General features: G+C 38.9%; 1 protein-coding gene across 6 annotated transcripts in view; it reads right to left on the bottom strand.

The window, feature by feature from the left end:
• LOC139356366 (phospholipid-transporting ATPase IB-like) overlaps window positions 1–26,968 on the bottom strand; it is a 112,384-nt gene that overhangs the window by 77,045 nt on the left and 8,371 nt on the right. The window contains exons 1-5 of one of the 6 annotated variants that reach the window (XM_071070187.1): window positions 21,223–21,683; window positions 18,039–18,099; window positions 17,755–17,863; window positions 17,451–17,507; window positions 15,361–15,468 (exon numbers count right to left, since the gene is read on the bottom strand). In XM_071070187.1, the coding sequence (XP_070926288.1) occupies window positions 15,361–15,468; window positions 17,451–17,507; window positions 17,755–17,781 (192 nt within the window). In that variant the 5' untranslated portion in view covers window positions 17,782–17,863; window positions 18,039–18,099; window positions 21,223–21,683. Of the gene's footprint in view, window positions 1–13,812; window positions 14,810–15,360; window positions 15,469–17,450; window positions 17,508–17,754; window positions 17,864–18,038; window positions 18,100–21,222; window positions 21,684–26,968 lie in introns of those variants that run through there. The other 5 variants (XM_071070186.1, XM_071070185.1, XM_071070184.1 and 2 more) reach the window with 5 other exon arrangements.

The following is a 26,968-nucleotide window of genomic DNA, read 5'->3' as shown; positions in this document are numbered from 1 at the left end:
TTATTAATTTTAATTAATCATTTAAATTATACATATGACAAAGGATGAGTAAACAAATTTAACAGCAACTAAAAGACATTAATCTGTATTAGGATGTGGAGAAAAAGCTCAGGGCTGAAGCAACAACAACAAAAATAGTAAAACAAATTACTGTCTGAAGGTGGTATACAAATGAAATTTAAATATTTGTGGAGGAGGCAAAAAGGATGTTTCTCTTATGTGGTAGAAATTACACTGCTTCTTGGCATAGTCACTGATAGGTCATAGAAACAAAATGCTATGTTTAGGTGAAGAAGAGAAGGAAACTTCAGAGATAGTCTTTCGATAAAATTTTCATCTATACAAATGACCCTATAAAACTTGCAAGTTTCTATATACTGCAAGGTTGAATAACCTAGCTGCAAAATGTTTGAGAACATTGCATATTCCCAGCCATATTGACTCTCTTGATTAGTGACTGCAAGTAATGTCCATACTTTGTTGCTTTCTCTTACGTTTTAGCTTTTTATGAACTTGATAGAGAAAAAAGGGAAGTCTTTTTATCAGCCAATTTCTGAAATTTTATACAAAATATTTATAGGCATCTTTTAGACAAAATTCTTTAATCAGATAAACTCTGGTGTTACTAAATTCACAGTCAATATATTGTTCTGGCCCTACCCTGAAATTGCAGATGGAATTTTAAAACATGCGAAAGCAATTTCACTTTTGTAAAGTTAAAAAAAGACTGAAATATTTGAGCATTCTTACAGAGCAATCATGGCACTCTGTCTTGCTGATCTGTGCTTCCTTTTTTAGGAAGAAGGCTGTTTATCCATTCTGCAAATGCTGGTGGTCCTTAGGATCTGGGCTGTTTCTTTCTGTCTCCTTCCTCCATCTCCAGTGGTAGTGCTGGTAGCATTCTTCTATGACCTCAAATATCACCCAAATGGCAGTAATAGCCAAGTCAGTGTGTTGAAATAAATTTCTAGATTATTTATTACATAAGCAGCCCACTGAAAAATTTATTCAGAAGTATTCCATTGAGAGTCAAAAACATATTGATATGATTATTATTGATCTGTTAAAGAAAACACACTAAAAAAACAAACAGGGAATTCTCAATAAGCAAATCAAAACTTAGATGTGATTATAACCTAAAGGGCTCACAGGGCAAATGTGAAGAAAGCTTCTGTCTCAAGGCCTGCATATGGAAGACATGTAGTACTTAGATTTGTTGTCTTTCTTTCCTCCTCTTGTCTGAGTTTAGTATTAATAAAAGTTGGGCTGAGACAAACTTTTTTTACAATCTTATGGGCTATTTTTAGTGTAAACTTTTTAGAAGTATAATATACATACAAAAAGAGCACAGATCAAATACATGCATCTCAAATGGTGTTCCATTTTCAAAAAATGAATACATGTGGACGGCACTTGTATTTTTAAAAAGTCAGAAGCTGCCTCCTCATACCCTTTCCACTTCTCACTCATCGTCCCTCAACCCAGGCATAACTACTCTCCTGACCTCAGACATCACAAATTAGTTTTGCAAGCTTTGGAACTTTATCCAAATGAATCATACAGAATGGATGTTCGCAGAGCCTACTTAGATATTATGGATTCTTGACAGGTATATAAAAAGTGTTGCAGATAAGCCCAACAAATATCTGGGCTGGTGGTGCAGGGGCAAAAGAATTTACAAAGACAGTTGTAGATAAAGAAAGGTAGACTTATTAGAGAAAATATAAAAATATGTTGCAAGAAAGCAATGAGCACATCAGCATGAGAGAAGCCAACTGCAATGAAACGAAGGCTTGCTGGAGATTTTATAAGATAGCACTTATGCTATGTGCTGAAGAGGGCTTTGTGCAGTACTGACAACACCAAAGTTGCAAGTGAGCTAACTTGCAGGTGCCTGGTGATAAGTTGGGTGCAGGAGGGCTACATGTTCTAAACCATGAAGAAAAGCAGACTTATAGCTTATCTGCTTTCTCTTTGTGCTTTCCCCCGGTCTTGCCAGCCTGACTCCTTTTTCCCAGTAGGACTCCATAAAAAGTGTTCTGGGTCAGCTAGCTGGTCAGCTGTTGTCAACGTGCCTGAGCTGATTATTATTTTCTTTGTCAATTTGACCCTACAATTAGCAACCAGCAAAACCATGTAAAGCCTATGGAATACTAAGCAGCTGTGGATTAGAAGCTGCCTCATGTTTTTCTCACCATTTTCCAAATGGATAACCTGGTTGACTAGTCTTGGGCCACAGATCCAGACCCCAGAAGTGGCACAGAGGTAGAACCAGCACCATTTGAATGTATGTTCTAAAAGAGGGCAAGAGATTAAGGGCCTATGATCAGAAGAAAGGGAAATGAATGCAGAGCAAGCAGAAGATGACAAGATGTCACTGCACCCGCACAAGAGATGTCTTTGCTACTGCTGAGCAAAGTGGTAGGGCTTGTCTTCTGAGGACACTGAAAAGTATCTGTACATTTAAATAAGGCCTTCTTTCAGTTTCCACCTTTCATTGAAATCAGGTCGCAACCATTACAGAAGTATTGTGACTCAAAGTTCACATAGGACGACAGACAAAAGCAACCTAGATTTCTCTTTAGCCAAAGAAATGCCAAACACGTATGATAGCTGGTTGCTCAAAGTTCATAAAATGGCTGGCAAGATGGCCGAATAGGAACAGCTCCAGTCTGCAGCCCCTAGCGAGACCAATGCAGAAGGTGGGTGATTTCTGCATTTCCAATTGAGGTACTCTGTTCATCTCACTGGGACTGGTTAGACAGTGGGTGCAGCACATAGAGGGCGAGCAGAAGCAGGATTGAGTGTCACCTCATCCAGGAAGTGCAAGGAGTGGGGGGCCAAGTGGCAGGGCCAGACTGCCTCTCTAGATTCCTCTTCACCTGGCAGGGCATCTCTCAAAGAAAGGCAGCAACCCTAGTCAGGAGCTTATAAATAAAATTCCCATCTCACTGGGACAGAGCACCTGGGGGAAGGGGGCAGCTGTGGGCACACCTTCAGCAGGCTTAAATGTCCCTGCTTGCCACCTCTGAAGAGAGCAGCAGATCCTGACAAGGAAGGCTCTATCAGCACAGCACTCGAACTCTGCTAAGGGACAGACTGCCTCCTCAAGTGGATCACTGACCTCCGTGCCTCCTGACTGGGAGTGACCTCCCTACAGGGGTTGACAGACAACTTATACAGGAGAGCTCTGGCTGGCATCAGGCTGGTGCCCCTCTGGGATGAAGCTTTTAGAGGAAGGAGTAAGCAGCAATCTTTGCTGTTCTGCAGCCTCTGCTGGTGACACCCAAGCAAATAGGGTCTGGAGTGGACCACCTGGAAACTGCAGGAGATCTGCAGAAGAGGGGCCTGTTAGAAGATAAACTAACAAACAGAAAGCAATAACATCAACATCAATGAAAAGAACCCCCACATGGAAACCCCATTCAAAGGTCATCAGCCTCAAAGATCAAAGGTAGATAAACCCATGAAGATGAGGGAAAACCAGCACCAAAATCCTGAAAATTCCAAAAACCAGAGTGCCTCTTCTCCTCCAAATGATTGCAACTCCTCTCCAGCAAGGGCACAAAACTGGACAGAGAATGAGTTTGAGAAATTGACAGAAGTAGGCTTCAGAAGGTAGGTGATAACAAACTTCTCTGAGTTAAAGGAGTATGTTCTAGCCCAATGCAAGGAAACCAAGAACCTTGACAAAGGTTATAGGAACTGCTAATAACCAGTTTAGAGAAGAACATAAATGACCTGATGGAGTGGAAAAACAGAGCATGAGAATGTCGTAAAGCATATACAAGTATCAATAGCCAAATCTATCAAGCAGAAGAAAGGATATCAGAGATTGAAGGTCAACTTACTGAAATAAGATGTGAAGACAAGAAAAGGAACAAACAAACCCTTCAAAAAATATGGACTGGACCAAACTTACAATTGACTGAGGTCCCTGAAAGTGATAGGGAGAGAGTCGGAAACACATTTCAGAATATTTTCCAGGAAAACTTCCCCAACCTAGCAAGACAGGCCAACATTCAAATTCAAGAAATGCAGAGAACACCACTAAGAACACGTTCAAATTCAAGAAATGCAGAGAACACCACTAAGAACACATTCAAATTCAAGAAATACAGAGAACACCACTAAGTTGTTATTGAGAAGAACAACTCCAAGACACATAATCTTCAGATTCTCCAAGGTTGAAATGAAGGAAAAAATGTTAAGGGCAGCCAGAGAGAAAGGTTGGGTTACCTACAAAGGGAAGTCCATCAGACTACCAACAGATACTCTGCAGAAACCCTAAAAGCCAGAAGACAGTGGGGGCCAATATTCAACATTTTTAAAGAAAAGAATTTTAAACCCAGAATTTCATATCCAGCCAAACTAAGTTTCATAAGTGAAGGAGAAATAAAATCCTTTCCAGACAAGCAAATGCTGAGGGATTTTGTTACCACCAGGCCTGCCTTACAAGAGCTCCTGAAGGAAGCACTAAATATGGAAAGGAAAAACTGGTACCAGCCACTGCAAAAATATACGAAAATATAAAGACCAGTGACACTATGAGGAAACTGCATCATCCAACGTGCAAAATAACCAGCTGGTATCATGATGATAGGATCAAATTCACACATAACAATTTTAACCTTAAATGTAAAAGTGCTAAAATACCCCAATTAAAAGACACAGACTGGCAAACTATATAGTCAAGACCTATCAGCGTGCTGTATTCAGGAGACCCATCTCATGTGCCAAGACACACATAGGCTCAAAATAAAGGGATGGAAGAATATGTACCAAGCAAATGGAAAGCAAAAAAAGCAGGAGTTGGAATCCTAGTCTCTTATAAAGCAGACTTTAAACAAACAAAGATCAAAAGAGACAGAGTAGGGCATTACATAATGGTAAAGGGATCAATGCAACAAGAAGAGCTAACTCTCCTAAATATATATGCACCCAATACAGGGGCACTCGGATTCATAAAGAAAGTTCTAAGAGACCTACAAAGAGACTTAGACTCCCACATAATAATAGTGGGAGACTTTAACACCCCACTATCAGTATTAGACAGATCAATGAGACAGAAAATTAACAAGGATATTCAGGACTTGAACTCAGCTCTGGACCAAGTGGAGCTAAGAAACATCTACAGGACTCTCCACCCCAAATCAACAGAATATACATTTTTCTCAGCAACACATAGCATGTATTCTAAAATCGACCACACAATTGGAAGTACAACACTCCTTGGCAAATGTAAAAGAACAAAAACTGTAACAAACAGTCTCTAAGACCACAGTGCAATCAAATTAGAATTCAAGATTAAGAAACTAACTCAAAACTGCAAAACTACATGGAAACTGAACAACCTGCTCTTGAATGACTACTGGGTAAAAAACGAAATTAAGACAGAAATAAATAAGTTATTGAAATCAATGACAACAAAGACACAACATATCCCAACCTCTGAGACACAGCTACAGCAGTGTTTAGAGGGAAATTTATAGCACTAAATGCCCACATCAGAAAGTGAGAAAGATCTAAATTCGACACCCTAACATCACAATTAACAGAACTAGAGAAGCAAGAGCAAACAAATTCAAAAGCCAGCAGAAGACAAGAAATAACTAAGATCAGAGCAGAACTGAAAAAGATATAGACACAAAAAACCCTTCAAAAAATCGATGAATCTAGGAGCTGGTTTTATGAAAAGATTAACAAAATAGGTAGACCACTAGACAAACTAATAAAGAAAACAACAGAGAAGAATCAAATAGACACAATAAAAAATGGCAAAGGGGATATCACCACTGATGCCACAGAAATACAAACTACCATCAAAAAGTACTATAAACACCTACATGCAAATAAACTAGAAAATCTAGAAGAAATGGATAAATTCCTGGACACATACACCCTCCCAAGACTAAACAAGGAAGAAGTCAAATCCCTGAATAGACCAGTAACAACTTCTGAAATTGAGGCAGTAATTAATAGACTACCAACCAAAAAAAGTCCAGGACCAGATGGATTCACAGTTGGCTTCTACCAGAGGTACAAAGAGGATCTGGTACCATTCCTTCTGAAACTATTCCAAACAACAGAAAAAGAGGGACACCTCCCTAACTCATTTTATGAGGCCAGCATCATTCTGATTCCAAAACCTGGCAGAAACACAACAAAAAAAAGAAAATTTCAGGCCAATATCCCTGATGAACATTAACATGAAAATACTCAATAAAATACTGGCAAAATGAATCTAGCAGTACATCAAAAAGCTTATCCACCATGATCAAGTTGACTTCATCCCTGAGATGCAAGACTGATTCAACATATACAAATCAATAAATATAATCCATCACATAAACAGAATCAATGACAAAAAACACACGATTATCTGAATAGATGCAGAAAAGGCCTTCAGTAAAATTCAACACCACTTCATGCTAAAAACTCTCAATAAACTAGGTATTGATGGAACATATCTCAAAGTAGTAAGAGCTATTTCTGTTAAGCACATAGCCAATATCATACTGAATGGGTAAAAGCTGAAAGCATTCCCTTTGAAAACAGGCACAAGACAAGTATGCCCTTTCTCACCACTCCTATTCAACATAGTATTGGAAGACCTGGCCAGACCAATCAGGCAACAGAAAGAAATAAAAGTATTCAAATAGGAAGAGAGGAAGTCAAATTGTCTCTGTTTGCAGACAACAAGATTGTGTATTTAGAAAACCCCATCGTCTCAGCCCAAAATCTCCTTAAACTGATAAGCAACTTCAGCAAAGTCTCAGGATACAAAATCAATGTGCAAAAATCACAAGCGTTCCTATACACCAACAATAGACAAGCAGAGATCCAAATCATTTGTGAACTCCTATTCACAATTGCTACAAAGAGAATAAAATACCTAGGAATACAACTTACAAGGGATATGAAGGACCTCTTAAAAGAGAACCACAAACCACTGCTCAAGGAAATAAGAGAGGACACAAACAAATGGAAAAACATTCTATGCTCATGGATAGGAAGATTCAAGATCATGAAAATGGCCATATGTTCCAAAGTAATTTATAGATACAATGCTATTGACTTGTATCAATAGCTACCATTGACTTTCTTCACAGAACTAGAAAAAAAAAAAAAAAACCCTACTTTAAATTTCATATGGAACCAAAAAAGAGCTCGTATAGACAAGACAGTCCTAAGCAAAAAGAACAAAACTGGAGGCATCACGCTACCTGACTTCAAACTATACTTCATGGCTTCAGTAACCAAAACAGCATGGTACTGGGACCAAAGCAGATGTATAGACCAATGGAACAGAACAGAGGCCTCGGAAATAACACCACACATCTACAACCATCTGATCTTTTTTTGTTTGTTTGTTTGTTTTTTTTTGTTTGTTTGTTTGTTTTGAGACGGAGTCTCGCTCTGTTGTCCGGGCTGGAGTGCAGTGGCCAGATCTCAGCTCACTGCAAGCTCCGCCTCCCGGGTTTACGCCATTCTCCTGCCTCAGCCTCCCGAGTAGCTGGGACTACAGGCGCCTGCCACCTCGCCCGGCTAGTTTTTTTTTTTTTTTTGTATTTTTTAGTAGAGACGGGGTTTCACCGTGTTAGCCAGGATGGTCTCGATCTCCTGACCTCGTGATCCACCCGTCTCGGCCTCTCAAAGTGCTGGGATTACAGGCTTGAGCCACCGCGCCCGGCCCAACCATCTGATCTTTGACAAACCTGACAAAAACAAGCAATAGGTAAAGGATTCCCTATTTAATAAATGGTACTGGAGAAACTGGCTAGCCAAACACAGAAAACAGAAACTGGACCCCTTCCTTATACTTTATTAAAAAAAATTAACTCAAGATTGAATAAAGACTTAAATGTAAAACCTAAAGCTATAAAAACCCTAGAGAAAACCTAGGCAACACCATTCAGGACATAGGCATGGGCAAAAACTTCATGACTAAAACACCAAAAGCAATTGCAACAAAAGCCAAAATTGACAAATGGGATTTAAGTAAACTAAAGAGCTTCTGCTCAGCAAAAGAAACTATCATCACAATGAACAGGTAACCTACAGAACGGGAGAAAAATGGTGCAGTCTACTCATCTGACAAAGGTCTAATATCCAGAATCTACAAGGAACGTAAACAAATTTAAAAGAAAAAAATCAAACAAACCCATCAAAATGTGGATGAAGAATATGAACAGACACTTCTCAAGAGAAGATGTTTATGCATCCAACAAACATATGAAAAAAAGCTCGTCATCACTGGTCATTAGAGAATTGCAAATCAAAATCACAATGAGATACCATCTCATGCCAGTTAGAATGGCGGTCATTAAAAAGTCTGGAAACAACAGATATTGGAGAGGCTGTGGAGAAATAAGAAAGCTTTTACCCTGTTGGTGGGAGTGTAAATTAGTTCAACCATTGTGGAAGACAGTGTGGCGATTCCTTAAGGATCTAAAACCAGAAACACCATTTGACTTTTCATAATGTACATAAAAAATAAACACTGTTGTTTGAAACCTGCTTTACCATACGACAGATTCGGCTCATGGACACAAGATTGCAGTTCAAGCACAAAGTCTGCTTATTCCTTCTAACTCTCCATTTATTGTTTAAAAATTAAATTGCATTGCAGGTTAAGTCACTTCAAATAAAATTTATTAAGTGCAAAATGTTCAGGAGTGTTAACCATTTCTCAGATGCCTGGTTTATTATCACTGTAGGTGCTATCCAGAGTCACAAAGTGAGGACACTCACAGCTTAGAGTCTGACTCCAGGGGAAATTCCAGCTACTCTGTTCCCTGACTGGCCAAAAAGCTGATTCTTTCTCTCTAAGCCTGTTTCCTGAGGTTGCAGATTACTGAATGAGCTGATGCTAAAGTTATTATGCATGTAATTGAGTACAGTAAAAACATATTTTTATAAATATATTCTGTCTGACACACAGTAATTTTTCAATAAACAACAAAGTCTTATTTACATGCCTTATTTTCTTTAATTTCCATAAAAAATCCAAGGATATTATCTCCTTCATACACCTGAAAAGCTGAGGCTCAGAAATAACACAAGCATGGCTAATATGGACAATAGACTCAATGTCATAAATGATTTAGGCATTAGATAATTGAGTTCAAATCCTACTTTCACCGTTACAATTTTAACTGAATAGAAAAGAAATCAGATTCGGGTCACTTTAATTTGGAAGGATTCAAGAGAATCCAGAGGCAATTTTGATAAAGGTGCTGTGCTCATCACTGCGTATAGAAAGAACCTGAAACCACTTTAAGTAGCTTTCAACTTTAAAAAATCTACTTTATTTTTCATTTGTTAATTAGGAAAAGAAAACCAAAAACAAGTTGGTATTACAGGTAACAATGACAAGCAATTCTGTGACAAAATTGTTGTCTGATGGACGCCTGAGTTTTCTGATTTTAGATCCCAAATATTTATAGGCTATGAGAACGTACCTCGCTAGCACTGGTCAAGTCCATGTTTTTGACTCTTTTTTTATTATCAGTGAAGAGGGCTTTTTGTTATAGTTTTCATTTTTTTTTTTGTTCTAGAAATTGCCTCAGACAGGGATTGATGTCAGGAGGCTTCAAGAAGAGAAATATACATGAATGGGGGACCCCAGGGTGCAGGTGACAATAGTCACAGGTATGGGAGAAACCAGGAAATCTTGCCATGTTAACTTTGCTCATCTCATCATGCTTTGTATTCAGATAAGAATGTCATCCAGAAACACAGCATATTACTTCTTGTAAGTGAGTCTTACTGTTCCACAAAATATACAAGTTTAAAAGTCAGAATGGAAATTAGACTTCAACAAATAATTCAGCCAACTTCAATATTCAAGAAAACTGTACAAAAATATGCCACAATGTTATTTCAAACAGAAAGGCAAGCCTCTACTGATGGGACTTCCTCCTTGATGAGGCTGACTGCTCCTCACCAGACAGGCCTCGGGTTTCTGAAATATGATACTTGAAGAAAACTGCACTGAGTCTATTCAATATTGTATTTGAGATTAATTCCAATAAGCTTAAGACATGCCCGTTAGACATTTTCCAGGATGTTACTGCCTAAAAAACTAATAATCGCAACACTAAATAATTCTTTACAAGGTTTGTAAACCAATCTGCAACTTTAGGTGTAGTAAAACAGTTAAATATGCTATAGTAAAGATTTTGTTTTTAAAAAGCATTTACTTCCTTGACCGACCATGGGCTTGTGAAGCTAAGGAAACACCTTGACAGCCTCACTTGGGTGGAGAGAAACTTCCTTGGCAAGAGCTGCCCAAAATGCCAAGTCACACACAGCAGACACTCTCTGAGTGCCCCATTTGGGTTGGGCTTTGAAGCTGGCTTTATACAGGGTGTCAACAATCACACAGAGACTTTTAGGTTTTGTTTACTTGTCAAATAATAAAGCCATAAAAAAGACTTTTGGTTTTGTTTGCCTTTTTGTCTTCTAGTCTATCTTTCATGCCAGCAGCAGGATTTTGAGGGTGGTTTTCCTCCTTTGGCTGAACCATTCCCAGCATCACAGTAGCAACCACAGCATTCAGAGGAGAAAGCTGTCTCTTTGATGGATTCTTTTAGGAGCACACTTGCTGCTATCCCAGAAGCCCCTGACAAATGTGTCCCCATGTCTCTTGGCTTCATGAATCAATCACTACAGAAGGGATGGGATTAAGTTTTCCCCAGGAATAAGGGAGAAAGTCACAGCACATATGGGAACAATTAGGAAAGGGTGAAGAAGAATGGATGCTAAGGCAAGCGAACATGGCCCCACACCACAGAACTTAACCCGAAAACAAGTGTTCTCCTGACCTTAGGCAGATTCTCACTTCAAATCTCTCCTCCACTGACATTCTCAGCTGTATCTTCAGTGTATCATCTTCTCCTGTAACACCCGATGACAGCTAAAACATTCTAATGGAGTCTTTAGGGGTTTTGGAGCAGTGGTTCTCAAAGTTTAAAGGAAAGAATGACCTGAAGATTTATTACAATTTAGGTGCTGGTGTGCCACACCCAGAGGTTCCAAATTCACTCTGTGTGTGTGTGTGAAAGAGAGAGAGAGAGAGGAGAGAGAGGAGAGAGAGAGAGAGAGAGAGAGAGAGAGAGAGAGAGAGAGAGAGAGAGAGAGAGAGAGAGAGAGAGAGAGATTGCCTGCAGGTGGAGGGGTTGTCATTTTAACAAGCAATCCAGATGATTTGAATGCAGGTAATCAATGGAGAAACATTGATTGCTGAGAAACATCCAATTTAGAACCTATAAAATGTTAAAACTATGTAGCCAAAAGAATTTGGAGTTTAAATCACAGCAATCTTTCTATTCATGAAGGTTTAAAAATTCATCACTCCAGGAAAAAGAAGAGCATGCGTGTTTTAGATTTTCCACAGGTTGTTATATATTTTCCAGAATCCTCTCAGGTAATTAGGGTGAGTGGTATTATTCTGACTTTGCTGATTGGGAGATTAATGCAGGTAAAGGGATTTGCGAAAGGTTAACTGCCTGGGGCGTAAACCCTGCCAAGCCTCCTGACTTTTGTACAGAGGTCAAGTAACATGGCATTCCCTCTACCACTACTAAAGACAAAAACATTGAGAAAAGCATGCATAAAATATAAACACATTTCCTAATCTAATTTTGGATCAAGATTTCCTCATCTCTCCAACTCTCTATCAGTAGGCAACTTTGGGGGAGGCAGTGAGCTAAAAATAATTTAGTCATATTCTACCTTTAAGTATTTGCCTTGGGGACCCATTACGGGGAAACTTAAATCTCACAGATATGTTACTGGGGGAAAAAACACATAGTCCCCTACAGAAAAACATTATCACATATTTTCCATAGCTGAGGGTTTGACTGGCATTAATCAGGACAGATACAATCTGAGTTTTTAACTTACTATAGATATAAGCTTGAGAAGAGACAAGGAAAAACAGGGTTCCTTTTAAGATACCATAAATGTGGCATACTTTCAAGAGAGGAAGGATGCAGATGGCTTCTTTGATTCCAGAAACTTCAACTGGAACTTCCTAATGTGTTGTCTGGTTGGGTTTCACATACCATATCATGAGATTCTTTACAGAAGATAAAGACTCTTTGACAGCGAAGAAGAATTCTAATTCTACAGTCTATCTTTTCCTTTACCATCAAGAGAAAACCTGCATTCTCCCCCCTGAGAAAAACTCCAAATATCATGGACAAAACAAAGAATTCTTTAATCAAATTAGTATAAGAACCCCCCAGCAGAAACAGTGCATCTTTTTGAAGGTTAAAGATGTTATAGGCCAGGCACAGTGTCTCACGCCTGTAATCCCAGCACTGTGGGAGGCTGAGGGGGGTGGATCTCTTGAGGACAGGAGTTCGAGAACAGCCTTGCCAACATGGTGAAACCCCGTCTCTACTAAAAATACAAAACTTAGCTGGGTATGGTGGTGGGCACCTTTAATCCCAGCTACACAGGAGACTGAGGCAGGAGAATCACTTGAACCTGGGAGGTGGAGATTACAGTGAGCTGAGATCACATCATTACACTGAAGCCTGGGCAACAAGAATGAAACTCTATCTCAAAAAAAAGTTATGAATAGAGAAAATGTTTTGTGTGTCAAATCTCTGGCTTCTGGGTGAAAAATACCATTTGCTATTACACAGTTTAATTGTAAAGCATTAAAATAACCATGTTTATTTGCCAAAAACCTACTGTTTAATGAACTACAAAAAATGGTTTATAAAAATCACTAGAAGCTGGCCAAGTGTGGTAGTGCATGCATGTAATCCCAGCACTTTGGGAGGCCAAGGTTGGTGGATCACCTGATGCCAGGAGTTTGAGATCAGCCTGACTAACACGGTGAAACCCCATCTCTATTAACCATAAAAAATTACCCAAGTGTGGTGGTGCATGCCTCTAATCCCAGCTACTTGGGAGGCTGAGGCAGAAGAATCATTTGAACCTAGGAGGCAAAGGTTGCAGTGAGCCGAGACTGCGCCATTGCACTCCAGCCTGGGCAACAAGAGCAAAACTCACTCTCAAGAAAAAAAAAAAAAAAAAAAAAAAAAAACATCAGAAGCATTATTCAAATAGTAATTTTAAAAGCATGGTGGCTCACACCTGAAATCCTAGCACTTTGGGAGGTTGAGGCCAGTGGATCACCTGAGGTCAGGAATTTGAGACCAGCCTAGCCAACATGGTGAAACACCATCTCTGCTAAAAATACAAAATTAGCCAGGCGTGGTGGTACACACCTGTAATCCCAGCTACTCCAGAGGCTGAGGCAAGAGAATCGCTTAGAACCTGGAAGGTGGAGGTTGCAGTGAGCAGAGATCTTGCTACTGCATTCTAGTCTGGGCAACAGAGGAAGACTCTGTCTAAAAAAAAAAATAATAATAAAAGTCTTTTTGATAGCAGAGTTGTGCAGCGGAAGCGTGCTGGGCCTATAAAAAGCAGTTTTTTCTAGAATACCCTTCATTTCTGAGCATTCACCAACCTAGAAACCTCGACAAATGGGCTTAGTTTGCCAATCACAAACCAAGTGACCCATCCTGTCAGCTGTCACTGTCCTCTAAATTAGAAAATTGTCTGTGGCAATCAGCTGTGGCCCTGTTTATTGTCCAGTACCAAAAAATTCCCCAAATAAAATATTTATCATAGCAGATCAACCCTGAACCAGAAGGAAGAGAGCACAAAACAGATATTCTAAGCCCCAGTACCTTACCAAAAGATTGTTGTCTTATAGCCGACACTTTGTTTTGTGGGGCTCAATCATACTGCTTTAAAATAGAGTTGCTTTCTTTAAACACACACAGTTTCTTTGTTGGAAATGCTCATTTTGCTACACAACAATCTTCTGGGTTTATTCAATCTCCTCTAATTTCCTCTATTGTCTGAATTTGGAAAAGAACTGAAGAGCGCATTAGACATTTGTCCTCTTTTCTTACAAAAAGCAAAAATGCATTAGAGGGCAAGCACAACCACTCGTGCAGGACAGGTCCATCCCACTTAGCACCCTCAGCGGAGGTCCTCTGCACCCTGGGATATTAGCCAATTGAGCCACCAGGTCAAAAGGCAAGCAACACTACTCAGGGCTACCTCACAAAAAACAGCTGCTGGACACAGTCTAGACTGCAGTCAACCCAGGGGTTTCATTTACTTCTGCAGAGTAAGTGAGGCAGAGATAGCAGACAGCTGTGCCATGCACAGACCTGCCCCTAAAATATGTATTCCTGGGTGGGAAACACCAATTAAAGTCTGACCCACTGTTCTTCCCTTTCCACTAGGTTCTGTGCCCCAGCATGAACATCCTCCTTTAAACGTGGGTGGAAACACCAGTGCAAACATCAATCTACTTAGTGCACACCCCTTGCAAACAGTTGCCCCTCGGACCTAGAGTTGTGCAATCTGCCCTGCATCTGGAAGGAGGCCCAAGCAGGCCTTGGTAATGGGCATTTGGCTGTTTGAGAAAGAGGCCTGGGTTCCTGGGAGCCCAGAGAACACACTAGAAGGGGCTGTGTGCATCACAGCTTTTCACTCTGTGCAGAGAAATACACCCAGCGAAGGAGGGCCAGTGCAGAGGTCCCTAAAACATAGGGCCCAGCAGCCTGTTTTGGGGGTCTAAGGACAGGACTGCTGTGGGCAACCCCAGGGTGGGGTCTCTGGGATGAACCTGGAGACCTGTGCTTGCACAGCTTCTTTGGTAAACTGAGGAGGTGTGGACCACAAGACTGCCAAGCTCCTTTCTATCCAAACTTGATACTGTGAGATTCCATGATCCAGTTTGTCACAGTTGATGGCTCAATCTCATGCACTAGAAAAAGGTAGTATAAAAGAAAAAAATAAAAAGACATTCAAGTGAGTATAAAGACCTTTAATCTCAGCCTCTCTAGTTCAAAGAGATACTGGTTCATAGAGCTGTTAGATTTAACTTCCACAGATGACTCAACAGAGGATAACTACTAATCAGAGTACAACATCAAAACTGTAACCAATATAATCACTGGATTATGAACAACTCAAAATAGCTCCAGTTTCCAAAGGGCCATAAAGTGTACATATCAGTATGATGTGCAATTAACACATAATTTATTATGAAAATGTGAACATGCCAGGTAAGTAAGGGGGTTTAGGTTGACTTTTTATAATACTTTAAATTTAAAATGCCATTTCTGTGGACTAGATGACATCTTCCAGATTCTTTAATTTGGTTTACCTCCTGATAGATCCTGATAGAAACAGGTAGCACCAGCCTCTACTGAATCTCAATACAGTTGCAAAACACAGAGAGCCTGCTTGCCTACACATGGAGAAACATTGTTATCACAAGACACAGAAGGCAAACTTCCAATCTGGCATACTTACCTGTCCTCTCATATTTAGTGCAATAAGAATGGGGGACCAGATGGTTAAGTAGATGCCAAAGAACACCAGACCAGTCAGTGTGCTTCCCCAGACAGTCAGATGACTGAACTGCAGAGGAAAACAGTCACTTAGACAAGGCTTCTCGGCTGGACTGGCAGATTCACCCGAACTCCACCTGCCACAGAATGCCTGTATCCTAGCTAGCTCTCCTTATGGAAAGATTCTCATGACTCATAGCTTACTGGGGAGGTCAATCTCCCTAATTCCCTTGTCTCAGACTTTTTAACAATGACTTGAAGTTATGAGTGTCCCCAAAGTACTCTGAAGATGAACATGCTTTTGCTGTCATGGCTGGCCTTTCTCTTAAGATTTATACCATAGTGACGCGGGCCCCTCTCAATTCCTGGCAAGTGTTTGCTCCAACCTAAGGCTGTATACAACAAAGATTCATTAATCTGGTAAGAGAGTGGCTGAATGGACAAAATCAGTAAGATGTTTTTATTGATCATTTTGGGACTTCAATTGTTCTGTTCAATTTGCAAAGAATTTTTTTTTAAATCTGAAATGGATATTGCCTCTTAACAGTGTTTCTTTAAGCATCTACTGAGTTGTTCATTTTTCCTCCTTTGTCCTCTTAATATGATGATCTTTGACTTCTTTCTTTCTTCCACAACACACAATCTAATCTATATGCAAGTTCTGTTAGCTTTTAAAAAGATAAAATAAATCCAGGCTCTGACCACTTCTCACTGCCTCCTCCTCTAACATCCTAGGCTAAAGACATCATCACATTTAACCTGGATTAATTGCCACTGTCTCTTAGGGCAGTGGGCCCCAACCCACAACACAGACCATGGACTGGTAGCAGACCATGGCCTGTTAGGAATCAGGCTGCACAGCAGGAAGTGCACAACAGGTGCGCAAGCAAAGCTACATCTGTATTTATAGCCATTCCCTATCACTGGCATTCCCACCTGAAATTCTGCCTTCTGTCAGATCAGCAGGGGCACTAGATTCTCATAGAAGCATGAACCCTATCGAGAACTGTGCATGCAAAGGACCTAGGTTGCATGTTCTTTCTGAAAATTTAATGCCTGATGATCTCTCACTGTCTCCCATTACCCCCAGATGGGACTATCTAGTTGCAGAAAAACAAGCGCAGGATTCCCACTGATTCTGTATTATGGTATATAATTATTTTCTTATATATTACAATGTAACATATAAAAGAAATAAAGTACATAATAAATGTAACGTTCTTGAAGTATCCTGAAACCAGCTCCTAGGAGACCCATGGAAGTCCTCTTGTCCATGGAATAATTATCTTCCATGAAACCTGTCCCTGATGCCAAAATAGTTGGGGACTGCTATCTTAGGAGATTACCTATTCCACATTGACTTATCACCTCATACTCATTTTTTTTAGCAGAGCATTTAAACATCAGGCAGGTCATGATACTTCATGAGAGACAAAAATAAAGATTTAGATATAATCTTTAAATGTTGGAAATAATGAAAATGTCTAAAATAGGAGACTGCTGAAATAAATGATGGAACATCTATAAAACTTAATAATCTATAATCATAAACAATAATTGTGTTAAATTATATTTTAAGGCATAGAAATTGTGTCTAATCTTTTTTTAATAATAAAGCCTTGTGTTCTGTAATGCATCATCTTATTTAAAAATACACACACACACAGACATAGAACAATGTCTGGAAGGATCCCCAGCAAAGCATTAGTAGTGACTGTCTCTTGATAAAATTATGGAAATTAAATTTTTTTAGTCTTTCTTTATTTTCTATATATTTGGGTATGTATATGGTTTTTGTTTTTAAAATGGGGCTTTACATTTGAAATGAGATGACTGTTGTAAGCTTAGAGGTGTATTAGGTGCCAAGCAAATAAATCACCAAGAGAATTTGGATTGCAAATTTGCTCCAATAAAGATCAATCCACAATTTATACATATCAAATTTGAAATAAGATAACCAGATGTTGTTTATTGTTTCCCCTAGGCTTAGAAATAAATCATAGCATGAAAATGTCTATACTGAATAGAGAAACAATTCTAGACAAAACTTACTTTAATCCAAGCTGTAGTCTCAAAACCAGCTTTCTGAAAATCAGTAACAAGAACATACTGTGGAAAGACAGAAGAGTTTGAAAAAACATGATTTTCAGTGAGTTATTTTCACTTTCCATGAGAAATTCTATGTCTCCACTCCAGATCTGCTTTCTCCAAGTCAGCTCGAGTTTGAAAATATAGACATCTCAGCAGCTAACTCTCTAGGGGTTTGTAGGGAACATACAGGCAGAGTCACTTCCAGAAGAGCTTTCAATCTAGTGATGGGCCTTCTCATAAATAGTAGAGAAAGACTTTCTGTTACCTTGGATGATTTGAGAAACACCACCATTCTGAGTGTTGCTCTCCTTTGCAGGTAGATGTGAAATGGTCATTTGAAGAACGGGGAAATCTGCTAATCACCTGTCAAGAAACTTTGACTTTGTATTTCATAACCATTCAGGCCTTTAAAGGATCTATCAAATATATTTTGAGGAGTTAAAATAAGGAATAATAACAAGGGAGGTCGTATATATAGGGTTTAGAGAAAGAAGTACAAGTCACACATGAGCTACTTAAGAATGGCTCAGCAAACAGAGATAAACTTACTGTGTAAACAATATTTTCAACAAATAGATAGGCAGTGGCATGACCACTGGTCAACACGTATCTGAAAAAGAAAGAGGCTACTATTAACTTCCTAGATCCTGAGCATGGCCACCTATTTTATTCAAAATATTAAACATGGAACTTTAGGAACATCTATAAACTTACAGAGGCATTTCAAAATCCCATTCTCTGTGATTCTAATGCTAAATTTTTTTTCTAGTGTTAAAAGTTTTTCATCTTATAGTCTGTCTAAATGAAGCGAACAAAGTCAAGCTTTCAACAAACCAAACAACCAAATACTTGATCTGCATTGGAATTTCCATTTTTATGAAGATTAAAAATTCTATTTATCCAGTTTTTTATAAGAAAGGAATAAGAAATTGTTAACCTATTTTGATAAAATGCCAACATTGAACCTTTTTCCAAGTGTTCATTTATGATTCATCTTTAATTTTTTGCTAAATTTGAATTATGGATCAATAAAAAGATAATTATATGAATATAAAATCAATTTATAATGACTGAGTTCTGAAATAATTTGGGGGGATATTTACCACTCATGTTCTTATTTGTAACTATATGAGCTTCCGGAATCTATCAGTTGGAGGAATGCAAGCAATCCAATGAGAGATGTTTAGAAATACAGGAAGGATTTTGAAGCTTCAGTTTTCCTCTCTTGTCTTGTTTTTTCTTTTCAAGGATGTCTATGACAATGTATATGACAACCACTAAGGCAGAACTCTAGTAGAGTTGTCTAATCATGTCAACTAGACCCGCATGGAGAAGTCTGATTTTTATCCTCAGGGGTCAGAGCCTATTTTTAAGACAAGCCACAGTATCTTTGTGTTACATAGCCAGCCACTTTTTATTCTTTTTTTTTCAACTTTTATTTTAAATTTGGGGGTACAAGTACAAGTTTGTTACAAAGATATATTGTGTAATGTTAAGGCTGGAGTACAAATAAATCCATCATCCAGGTAGTGAGCACAGCACAGAATTGGTAGTTTTTCAACCCTTTTCTCTCTCCTTCTCTTCTCCTGTTCCCCAGTGTCTATTGTTCCCATCTATAAGTTCACGTGTACTCAATGTTTAGTTTCCACTTATAAGTGAGAACATGTGGTATTTAGTTTTATTCTTTTTTATACTCAGTCCAGATTTGTAGCTCACAGGCTGGGTAGATAAAGATTTTTGTGTTCAAATTTCCAACCAATAGCAGCTATACGCACATATCTGGGCCTGCCAATTTTCCCATTTGCTTGTTGAAGAATCAACTCTTATGCAAAAATCAAGATCTGTTTATTTTCCTAAAACAGTGTAATGAATGGAATCATAAGTAGAATTGGGTAACCATGGGTCTCTGAATCCAGCTCCTGGGCACACACTTTCTCCTGCTTCTCAACAGTTAAGTTTGTGGATAAGGGAAGATTAATCATAAAAGCAATATCATGGGCTGCCCTAATACAGAGGGCCTGCTGCTAGGTAAGGTAAGAGTTACACTAGGAGAACAGGGAGAGATAAGGCCACTGATTTAAATTGAACAATCCCTAATCTTAGGGGAGAGGTGGAAAATAGAGCCTAGAGCTTAGGCAGGACTTTATTAAAAGGGAAGGAAGGGAGCAAGTTAAAAAAGGAATGGACAGGCTAAGCTAATCCCAAGAATGCAGCAAATCAATGTATTAGCAAATAGCTATTCAAAATTGTAGGAGTTTACATTTTAGTAACTGGCCTTAAGATTGGTTTTAGTAACAAGCACAATACTTTTTTTTTTTCTTTTTTAGTTTTCTCTGTCTTTTTTTGGTCCTTTTTATAATGGAAAACTTCAAACATACACAAAATGGCAAGGATAGTACAACAAATTCCCAGGTATACATAACCCAACAATAACAATTGTAAGCATTTGGCCACTCACGTCTCTTTAGCTCCCCCACCTCCTCCCTATCCTCCCAAGTTCCCATTGAATTATATATCATGTCATTCATAAATAATTCCATATATTTACTTACAGCTCAATGAATTTCCACAAAGTGAACATGCTCATGTAAACCACACCTGCACTGGGAAATAGAAATTACAAACACACAGAGCTCCCTCTGCAGTACTCTCTTAGTCCTTTCCTCACTACTTCCCAAAACAGTAGCCACTATCACCTATTGTGAACTTTGCATATATGGATTCATAGAATATGTGTATTTTTTGGTTTGGCTTCATTTGTCTAACATTGTTGGTAAGATTTATCCATGTTGTTGAACATAGCCATAGTTTGTTTATTTTCATTGCTCTATAGTATTTTATTGTAAGAATACACTACAATTTAGTCATCCATTCTACCACTGATGCACAACTGGGTTGCTTCCAGCTCTTGACTATGACAAATGCTGCTGCTATGAACATTCTTATATGTCTTTTGGTACACACTTGTATTCATTTCTGTCGGGTATATAACAAGTATGAAATTGGGTCTCAAAATATGTATATATTAACTTCATCAAATGCTGCCTAAGAATTTTTTGAAGTGGTTGTGCTATTTTACCTTTGCCAGTTCTAGTTGCTCCATATCCTTGCAGTCACTTGACAGTGTCTGTATTTTTTATTTTGACCAGACTGGTCTATGTGTCATGGTATCCCATTGTCACTTTAAGTTGCATGCCCTTGATGAAGACATTTTCTGATGCTTAATTGGCTCTTTGAATATATTCTGTAACTGATTTATAGGCATTTTTCATATATTTTGGATATAAGTTTTTGATTGGACAAACATTGCCGATATCTTCTCCCACTTTAACTTGCCTTTTCTTTCTCTTAATGGTGACTTTCTTAACACAAAGTTCTTAATTTTAATGTAGTCCAATTTATCAGACTTTTTCTGTATAATTAATGCTTATTTAGTCTTACTCAAGAAATTTTTGTCAACCTCAGTGTCATAAAGATATTCTCTTATGTTATAGAAACTTTGTTTTTTGTTGTTGCTTGCTTGTTTGTTTGTTTGTTTTTTGAGATGGAGTCTCACTTTGTAATCCAGGCTGGGGTGCACTGGCATGATCTTGGCTCACTGCAACCTCCTCATCCCGAGTTCAAGCAATTCTCCCTCCTTAGCCTCCCGTAGCCTCCCGAGTAGCTGGGACTATAGGCACCTGCCACCACGCCCAGCTAATTTTTTATATTTTTAGTAGAGTAGGGGTTTCACCTTGTTAGCCAGGATGGTCTCAATCTCCTGACCTCGTGATCCGCCCGCCTCGGCCTCCCAAAGTGCTGGGATTACAGGCATGAGCCACTACTCCCGGCTGTTACAGAAGCTTTATAAAAAAATTTTTAACCTTTCACATTTAGCTTTATAACCCACCTATACTGACCTTTGTTTATGATGTAAGATAGGGGTCAAATTCTTTTATTCCCCCATAATGATATCCAAGTGATCTACTAACATTTATTGAAAAGATTATTGTGGCCTCACTACACTGCAGTTTCACCTTTGTCATAAATCAGGGGATGGTATAAATATGAATTTGTTTCTGGTTTCTTTATTTATATGTCCTTCTGCTAATATCATCTTATTTTAATTGTAATAAAGATGGAAACACCTGATGGTATACATTCTTGAGCTCTGCTCTTCTTCAGAACTTTCTTGATTCTTCTCGGTCTTTTACATTTTCAAATACATTTAAAATTAGCTTGTCAACTTTCAAATTACCTGATAGGATTTTGAGTAGGATTTCATTCAACCATTATTTAATAAATATAAATGACTTATTTACAATATAGAATCTTTCTGTTCATAAGCATTTTGTATCCTTTTTATGCATATGATATGTATATCCTTTTTTAAATTTTTACTTTAAGTTCTGGGATACATGTGAAGAACGTGCAGGTTTGCCACATAGGTATACATGTGCCATGATGATTTGCTGCACCTATTAACCCGTAATCTGGCTTTTAAGTCCCACATGCATTAGGTATTTGTCATAATCCTCTCCCTTCCCTTCCCCTCCAATCCCTGAAAAGCCACGGTGTGTGATGGTTCCCTCCCTGTGTCCATGTGTTCTCACTGTTCAACTCCCATTTATGAGGGAGAACATGCAGGGTTTGGTTTTCTGTTCCTGTGTTAGTTTGCTGAGAATGATGGCTTCCAGTTTCATCCATGTCCCTGCAAAGGACATGAGCTCATTCTTTTATATGGCTGCATAGTATTCCATGGTGTACTCTAATTTGTATATGTACAAATTAGATCTCAGGATTAAGAAACTCACTCAAAACCACAAAATTACATGGAAATTGAACAACCTGTTCCTGAATTACCACTGGGTAAATAATGAAATTAAGGCAGAAATAATGAAGTTTTTTGAAACCAATGAAAACAAAGAGACAATGTACCAGAATCTCTGGGACACGGCTAAAGCAATGTTAAGAGGGAAACTTACAGCACTAAATTCCCACAACAGAAAGCTGGAAAGATCTAAAATTGACCCCCTAACATCACAATTAAAAGAGCTAGCTCCTCATAGATGGTGTCTTCTTACTATATCTCACATGGCACAGGGGGCAATGAGCTCTCTGGAGTCCCTTCTATAAGGACACTAATCACTAATCCCACCATTTGTGAAGGGTTTGCCCTCAAAACCTAATCACCTCCCAGAGGCCCCATCTCTTAATATTATCACTTTATGATTTTGGGTTTCAGCATATAAAATATAGGGGTATGGGGGCACAAACATTCCGATCACAGTAGAAGGTTACCATATTTACTGGCCAGGATCGGGGTGCCCAGTGTCCTGAACCCCTCATCACAGTCTGGCAAAGAAGAGTCAAGTTCAGGCATCCCCATCCCCATCCCCACTAAAACACTTCGCATAGCCACAGCAACTCAAGTCCTATGCCTCTGCTTGATCCTGGCCATGAATGCTCCTTCTCTGAATCCTTCCTCACACCTCCCTGACCTGTATAGCCATCCCCTAATTATCTTTCAATAACTTCAGTATCACTTCCTTGGAGAAGATTCTCTTGAACTTACTAAACTATGCTCTTTTATCATATAAGCTCTACCTACAGACCCCAGGACTCATCACATTGGTAAATAAGCAACATGTACACATTTTTTGACCATCAACTCTGACCTTAAGTAAGAGCCATCCCATTACTGGGTATATACCCAAAGGATTATAAATCATGCTGCAATAAAGACACATGTACACATATGTTTATTGCGGCACTATTCACAATAGCAAAGACTTGGAAACAACCCAAATGTCCATCAATGATAGAGTGGAATAAGAAAATGTGGCACATATACACCCACCATGGAATACTATGCAGCCATTAAAAAGATGAGTTCGTGTCCTTTGTAGGGACATGGATGGAGCTGGAAACCATCATTCTCAGCAAACTATTGCAAGGAGAAAAACCAAACACTGCATGTTCTCACTCAAAGGTGGGAATTGAATAATGAGAACACTTGGACACAGGAAGGGGAACATCACACACTGGGGCCTGTCGTGGGGTTGGGGAAGGGAGGAGGGATAGTATTAGGAGATACACCTAATGTAAATGACGAGTTAATGGGTGTAGCACACCAACATGGCACATGTATACATATGTAACATGTACACGTGTACCCTAGAACTTAAAGTATAATGAAAAAAAAAAAGAAAAGAATCAATTGAGAGCACCCCTGAATGGTGGGTGAAATATAATAAAATGTCAAAAACTAAATAGAGTCAGGAGGAATCCATGCAGGGATGGAGAAGGACAGTCTAGCATTGGTTTTCAGCACATGAGCAGAAAAAAAATTCTGCCTAAAAGGGCAGCTTGGCACAAAACATCTGAGAAAGACAGGGGTGAAGACAGAGGGAAAGCAGCAGAGGCAACCTGATGAAGGATGTTGAAGTCCCAGAGGGAGTGAGGACTCGCCTAAGGGCAGAGACACAAGAGACTGGTCACACAGAAGAGCACTGAACAAATAAGTGAGTACAGCAGGTCCTTGAATAATGGCATTTCATTATAACATTGATGAAAAACAAATCTCATCTGAGGTCCCCGTCCGTGAGGCGTTTAAATGTTCTCATTATGTCTGTGTGGGGTTTCTTCAGGGACTCTGTTTTTGTCCTACATCCCAAAGCTCAGTAGATGAGATTAACTGATGTGTCTACGTGATGCCAGTCTAACCAACAGTGGATGTGTGTGTGAGTGACTGTGCAATGTCATTATGTACATGACATTGCTTACAAGTTTGATGTAGGACAATTAATCCTTATAAAAACACTTATAATTTAGATTAAATCACTGAGCAGCATTGACAAAGAAACTCTATAATAATAGGGTTCCCTCCTGGCACCCAAAACTGCCAGGAGAAGCTCCTGCCGTCTGCAAACCCGAACTGGAACAAGCAGGTTGGAAAAGGATCAAGTGAATGAATGCAAATTACTGTAAAATAAAAATCTGTGAGAACTACGATAATCACAAAAGTGCTCTTGTTGACAATGATGCCATACAAAAGCACTCTGTGAGGCTGACATACTTGTTCCTGTTTCTGAACTGCATAATGGTAAGTGGTGCTCCTTACAATCTGAAATCTGCTGACATTGATTGCTTGATGCAACCCACCACCACTACAACTGCCATCACTCAGTGGTTCACCAGAAATTTGAGTAAAAAATATCTTACTTATTTTTATTAATCTTTAGAAAAAGTCTTCTAACAAACATTAAACATTGAAATCAATGTGAGCTATGTAAAGCTCACATTGATTTCAATGTTTAATGTTTGTTAGAAGTGTTTTGGGTCCTTATTTAGAAGTTCGGTGATGTTTCTGGGCCCAGAAATATATCATAGGAATGTCACTCTTATTTATATCAGTTAGCCTATGGTAAAAGTGGTTTTATTATACGTATTTCACTCAAGCTCAATTCCAAGACCTATTGACCACATTAAGTAAGGACTTACTATATACTAAGCATGAAGGGAGCCAGGTTACTATCAGAGATGGGAGTTAGAGATGCAATTGACCCTTGAATGACATGGTGTGAACTGCATGGGTGCTCTTGTTAGCAGATATTTTTCAAGAAATATAAAACAATTTGGAAATTAATGGCAGTTTGTAAAAACCTGCAGATGAACCAAATAACAGAAATAGCAAACAAAAATATTTACACAATTACTAGTCTATTTTACCATTGCTACCATGAAATGTACAAAATCAATTATAAAAAGTGAAAATTTATCAAAATGTATGCATATAAAGAACATGATGCCAGCTTCAACTAAGAGAAATGTAAACAAGCATAAAAATGCGGCATTAAATTATAACTGCACAAAGTTAACTTTAGTATGTATTGTACTACTGTAGTAAGTTTATGACCACCTGGTACTACTGCAGTGAGCTCAAGTGTTGGGAGTATCAGCTCAAAACACCATGTGATGATAATCGTCTCGACAGGAGCAATTCGTTTACCTAGGAAAATGTGTCGTACAGTAAAAGGTAAATTCTCATGGTTCCTGTCTGTTTTCCATTATTCTTTTTGCAATGCCACGAACCTCAAAACATGTGAAGTGCCACTATTGATGCCACAAGTGCTCCAATGATGTAAAGTCATGACTTTTTTATATGAAAAAGTTGAACATTTCTCCAAAGAAAAAGTTTTGAAAAATATTAACAAGTTTCCTATAATACCACACATCTACAGTCATCTGATCTTTGACAAACCTGAGAGAAACAAGAAATGGGGAAAGGATTCCCTATTTAATAAATGGTGCTGGGAAAATTGGCTAGCCATAAGTAGAAAGCTGAAACTGGATCCTTTCCTTACTCCTTATACGAAAATTAATTCAAGATGGATTAGAGACTTAAATGTTAGACCAATACCATAAAAATCCTAGAGGAAAACCTAGGTAGTACCATTCAGGACATAGGCATGGGCAAAGACTTCATGTCTAAAACACCAAAAGCAACGGCAGAAAAAGCCAAAATTGACAAATGGGATCTCATTAAACTAAAGAGCTTCTGCACAGCAAAAGAAACTACCATCAGAGTGAACAGGCAACCTACAGAATGGGAGAAAATTTTTGCAGTCTACTCATCTGACAAAGGGCTAATATCCAGAACCTACAAAGAACTCAAACAAATTTACAAGAAAAAAACAAACAACCCCATCAAAAAGTGGGCAAAGGATATGAACAGACGTTTCTCAAAAGAAGACATTCATACAGCCAACAGACACATGAAAAAATGCTCATCATCACTGGCCATCAGAGAAATGCAAATCAAAACCACAATGAGATACCATCTCACACCAGTTAGAATGGCGATCATTAAAAAGTCAGGAAACAACAGGTGCTGGAGAGGATGTGGAGAAATAGGAACACTTTTACACTGTTGGTGGGATTGTAAACTAGTTCAACCATTATGGAAAACAGTATGGCGATTCCTCAAGGATCTAGAACTAGATGTACCATATGACCCAGCCATCCCATTACTGGGTATATACCCAAAGGATTATAAATCATGCTGCTATAAAGACACATGCACACGTATGTTTATTGCGGCACTATTCACAATAGCAAAGACTTGGAATCAACCCAAATGTCCATCAGTGACAGACTGGATTAAGAAAATGTGGCACATATACACCACGGAATACTATGCAGCCATCAAAAAGGATGAGTTTGTGTCCTTTGTAGGGACATGGATGCAGCTGGAAACCATCATTCTTAGCAAACTATCACAAGAACAGAAAACCAAACACCGCATGTTCTCACTCATAGGTGGGAACTGAACAATGAGATCACTTGGACTCGGGAAGGGGAACATCACACACCGGGGCCTATCATGGGGAGGGGGGAGGGGGGAAGGATTGCACTGGGAGTTATACCTGATGTAAATGACGAGTTGATGGGTGCTGACGAGTTGATGGGTGCAGCACACCAACATGGCACAAGTATAC

The sequence above is a fragment of the Macaca nemestrina genome, chromosome 9 (genome assembly GCF_043159975.1).
Source record: "Macaca nemestrina isolate mMacNem1 chromosome 9, mMacNem.hap1, whole genome shotgun sequence".
Taxonomy (NCBI): domain Eukaryota; kingdom Metazoa; phylum Chordata; class Mammalia; order Primates; family Cercopithecidae; genus Macaca; species Macaca nemestrina.
Note: the sequence above shows the minus strand (reverse complement) of the source record. Positions and strands in the feature narration are given on the sequence as shown.